The following is a 4,833-nucleotide window of genomic DNA, read 5'->3' as shown; positions in this document are numbered from 1 at the left end:
AACCCATCCTAGACTACCTTTTCTCTTTCTTTGTTCTTACTTTTTTTTCTCTCCTCTTCATCTCCATCAATCACATGAGTGACCGGACATATATAAGAAAAAAAAAGAGGTGTATAGGTATAGCTACATGGACAGACAAATAGGGGCTTAAAACAGACAAGTCCAAACTGGCACTTCCGTGAATATTTAGAGGGCCGGATTTGCTAAGTCCAGATGTAGATGTCTTGTGCGGGGGAATAGATTCGCCGTGGGTTGCTAAATGAAACCTCGTTTTTTGGTTGAAGCAAAAAAAAAATCTCCAGCAGGGCCGTACTTACCAACCAACAGAATGGGCTGTGGGGTTGGGAGTACTGGCAGTTCGGTCCGGAACCCTCAAAAAAGCAGAGGAGGAACCCTTGTCTCAAAAAAAAAAAGCAGAGGAGGAATCCAACTTATCTCAAAACAAAAAAAAAGGAACCGAACCCTAGATCGGCAAGAAACGCAGGCAGCAGACAAGGCGATGGCGGCGGCGATTCGACACGCGGCCAGAAGGCTCAGCGGCGGCAAGGCGGTTTACAAGCCCGCCGTCTCGCCGCTGGTCGAGGTTGAGTGTCGCCGGCTGATGCCAAGGCTCATCTACGGTGGCCGTCAGCCTATCCCTTTTCGTTTCCGGCCTTTGTCTGCCTCCGCCGGCGGCGCTGATGTTGGCAACAGCACCCTGCATGTATGGTCGATACAACCCAATATTTTCTCCCCGTCGAGTTCTAATTAACTAGATTAGTGGTTGACTTGTTGTTCTAGTAACTGTGCAAATTACCCACTCCATCCTGGATCTAACAACCCTTGCTTACTGCCTTGCTAATTGGTCAAATCTCCCCCGTCGAGTTCTAATTAATTAACTAGACTGGTGGTTGATTTATTGTTCTAGTGACTCTGCAAATTACCCACTCCATGCTGGATGTAACAACCCTTGCTTACTGCCTTGCTAATTGGTCAAATCTCCCAGTGATTGGCCCCAAACATAACAGATTAACCAAAAAAATTGGCAGACACAATGATTTTTTTTTCATATTATCTTTATTTAGTATTGTAGTTGTTGACAAATTTTCCTGCAAATCTGGTCAAACTGTGCACTGTTTGCTTCAGACAAAATGGCATGCCTTCTTTCTGAAGTCGGAGGGAGTAGTATAGCTCAATCGATGTCTATAACCTTCATCTTCCGTTGACAGCAACCAAATGCAAAACCTGCGCTAGACCTCGACGCCAAGAGAGCATGGGGCCGTCGTCAGATAATTGAAGTCGAGACCAAGAAGCGCGACCTCTTCTACCAGCTCGCTGAGCTTGATAGCAGATTCCCCTCGCGTAACAAGTACTTCCGAGAGAACAGGGAGCTTATCCACCATCTCTTCGGACACATTGAGCCCAATCCCAGTGATGCCCTCTGGTATGATCCACAAAATTACATATGCAGATTTATCTGCTCTCCCTAATTTATCTAAATTGATGTATAATATTTTTGGTAATCTCCTCTTTAGGCGCTTCTGTCGTGCAAGAGAAAGATTCAATAATTGCCTGGTATATGGACTGCCTACAATGCTTGCCACTTGGATGTATCTGGATTGGGATGGATGGAAAGAGATGTTTGCTGATATCCTTGGAGTTAGTAGCTAGTTATCTTATCTAGCACAATGTTTGAAGCCTATATAGTGTGTGTTATCAGAGTAAAATTCTTATCGGTACACTTTTTATTGGCTGAATGTGAAGGAACTGCACTTCTTGTAGCCTGACTTGTTTCAACAGGGTGCATTTCTCTTAAAGAAAATTCAGTTTCTAGACCTTTGGCCAATAAAAGGTGTTCTCTTAAAGAAATTCACCCCAATGTAGAGTGTAAAACTACTACTCCCGCTGATCGTTTAGATCACTAAAGAAGTGACATGTTATCTGGGTATTGTAATCCGAATCTGTTCTCATTATATGGTGCTATCCTTTATGTGCAGTGAAGTTCATTGTATTATTGTAGTTCATATTGAAATACACAGAACATATTTGTGAACAGAGGGAGTGCCAGATGTGATAAAACAAACAAGGAAAGTGGATTCTTTTTTTTTCTCTGAAATTATGCTGATTTGTGATGGTCTTCCCCCTTTACCCGATCAGTTATATTTTGCTTCTGAAACAAAATTACAGCATCTATCAGCCAAGCAACACCTCAAATTAGAAATCATAACAGTCTGACCAAATATATTAGACAACAACGCAAAAACTAAACTCATGTCCTTCTGAAATTTTTATTCACCACCAGCTTACAGTGTTTATTCACCAATGCCATTAGATTCACATTCAAAAGCTACACTCTGGGCACCTGCACACCAAAGAAGAAGAATTGCCATCGACAAGCCCGATTCAGAGAGGCCATCCAACATGAACTATTAACACATCGAATTAGGGATGTGGTTGTCGTGGGTGGCATAGCATGGTGAGAGGTTTCCTCCGAATCATCATAGGTGATAGGTCTCTCTCCACCTTGAGGATGTGGCTGCCGCCTATGTGGGTCTCCGTGTCGCGGGGATTGCCACAGGCCTCGGTGTCCATGATTTGGTCGCGACCAGACTGGCACAGCTTTGCGTCGCAAGACGTCAATCAAGACGTCGTCGTCCGGATGTGGTCTACGGTCTCCAGGACATGGCTTGCCACCTCCACATACTACAGACAAACCACCAAGAAACGAGCTCGTCGCATACGTGGGCGATGGAGCTTCAATCAGAGTTTGGGAGGATTTTAAGCTGTGCACGAACTTATTGATCATGACTCGGAGCACTTGAACATGGAGGTGATTGAGGCGAATTTTGTTGCACCTGACGTGGAGGCTATATGCAGATCAGATGCCAGTCGAGAATTTTGCCGAGGACAGTTGGGCTTCGAATCTCAAGAAATTTTGGAAAATGCACCGTACGATCTGCTTACAGAGCATTGGTGCCAAGAAGTGTGGATAATGGTAGGGCCTCGAGCTTCAGGGGAGAGGGTGAACAAGTGCTGGAGAGAAGGCTCTGCAAGCTAGCGGTGCCACCGAAAGTATGTAACTTCTCGTTGAGGGTGATCCACAAATTTGTTCCATGCCGGGCGATCCTACGAGATAGACACATCGAGCGGCCTGCGTTCTACGAACCATGAGGAGTAGAGGAAGCTATGGCACATATATGCCTTCTTCGAGTGCACCTGGGCAAAGTTGTTTTGGGAGTAGCTAAAGACTGAACAACGACTAAAGTTCCAGCCCTACATTCGAGTTCCTGGCCTATTAGATGTGGGTGTGCTCAAAATCAACGGTGGATAGGAGCTTACGGAGCAGGCTGGACAAGGAGGGCTCCCTGTCCATGACCATGCAGGGAGATTGATTCTAGCACAGGCGAGATGGTATGAGCATGCTGCTGAGCTGATCCTCTGGCAATGGAAGCCTAATCTCAGGAGATTTTTACGGTACGTCATACTGCCCAAAATAGTGAATCGAGGCACACCCGGAACCTCCTACGTACCACACCGCACCTAAGCTCAAACAACACCGAAGACCATGAACGAGAAAGTAAACCAGAGCTCGACCAGGAACTTCAACAAGCACACCACCAGGACACGCCCCTGTCCAAGGTTTGGCACACGACGAACGTGCCTGACCTGAGCATTTTCTCCAACGTCTGATTTGCATGCTCTACTCGTTCTCATCACCCCAAGGTGTCTCACTCGTGTCAGGAGGACGGCCTGATGGAACTGGCGCTGATGAGATCCTTTGAATGGTGACACATGAGTGAAGTTCCACCCCCCTCTCATTGCCATGAAACAATCGGCCAGACGGCGTGTTCCCATAGATTAGCAAGTTGCTCGACTCTCTTTGTAGTTTTACAAGCTCGGTTGAGTAAGATTTCTTTGGCGGGGGCCGAGGGACATGCATGGGGTTAAGTTGCTCGTGTATCGAGCTTGTATTCGAGCCCTCGAGGCCCCTGGCTTGTAATATAAAACTTGTATTATTTTAAATTTGTGTCTAGTGTTGTGTTGTGATATCTTCCCGTGAGTCTCTGATCTTAATCGTACACATTTGCGTGTATAATTAGTGTATGATTTAATCAGGGGCATCAAACGAAGGTATGATGCAGGGGGCATAATCTATATGTCGACTCTTGAACGATTTTTTGACACGGTCCAGCAAATACATCAGCGTCGGACTGCCAAAAGAAACCTTGTGCGAATAACACTAGCTCCGTGGTTCTGCATCAGTTATGCTGAGATGCAATGGCATAAATGAATTAATATGGTATTTGGTCCATGTCTGCAACAAATTGCTACTCTATGTGATGGCTAAACTTTTATGTTTAGTAATAAATTGAAATCAACTACCGATGGTTCCTTTATGACCGTAGCATGTCCTTAACCATTAAAATAGAGGATGATATGATCCTCTAAAAATACTACGGCAAACACTTTTGAATCTCTTTGTGGCACATTGTAAGCAAGATAGATAGCAATCTCCTCCCACTTTTATTAGCAACATAGCTTATACATATCATTTCTTGAAACTAGCAACACAAATTACATATAAGAAAACACAACCACCGTTGAAGCACATTTTGTAGGACATAGCTTATAGCTTGGAGGAGAATTAAACCACATATCAAGGCTTGGTGGAGGATTCAGTTCCATTGGCCATCACGCGGCCGAACCCACAACACCAGGGGTCCCTAGGGCAACAGGGTGGATCATGTCCCATAAGCCTGCCGGCTGCCTGCACTATCGGCATGGCCATCATCATGACTAAGCAGACTTGTGCGATGAGAAAAACAATGAAGACTTGGAGGATGTTGTTATTTG

General features: G+C 45.1%; 1 protein-coding gene across 1 annotated transcript; it reads left to right on the top strand.

Moving 5' to 3' along the window:
- Positions 1-400: 400 nt before the first annotated feature.
- LOC123100624 (uncharacterized) lies at positions 401-1,975 on the top strand. The gene is made up of 3 exons (XM_044522521.1): positions 401-703; positions 1,209-1,423; positions 1,515-1,975. The coding sequence occupies exons 1-3, from the start codon at positions 500-502 to the stop codon at positions 1,648-1,650; spliced, it is 555 nt and encodes a 184-aa protein (XP_044378456.1). The 5' UTR covers positions 401-499; the 3' UTR covers positions 1,651-1,975.
- The last annotated feature ends 2,858 nt before the right edge of the window (positions 1,976-4,833 follow it).

The sequence above is a fragment of the Triticum aestivum genome, chromosome 1B (assembly GCF_018294505.1).
Source record: "Triticum aestivum cultivar Chinese Spring chromosome 1B, IWGSC CS RefSeq v2.1, whole genome shotgun sequence".
Classification (NCBI taxonomy): domain Eukaryota; kingdom Viridiplantae; phylum Streptophyta; class Magnoliopsida; order Poales; family Poaceae; genus Triticum; species Triticum aestivum.
This window is presented reverse-complemented; position numbering and strand designations above follow the sequence as displayed.

Excerpts from the sequence above, each read along its gene's own strand:
- LOC123100624 (XM_044522521.1), top strand. The coding sequence starts at position 500 with ATGGCGGCGGCGATTCGACACGCGGCCAGAAGGCTCAGCGGCGGCAAG. Across the intron at positions 704-1,208 it reads TTGGCAACAGCACCCTGCAT|CAACCAAATGCAAAACCTGC; the intron begins GTATGGTCGATA and ends TTCCGTTGACAG. Across the intron at positions 1,424-1,514 it reads AATCCCAGTGATGCCCTCTG|GCGCTTCTGTCGTGCAAGAG; the intron begins GTATGATCCACA and ends TCTCCTCTTTAG.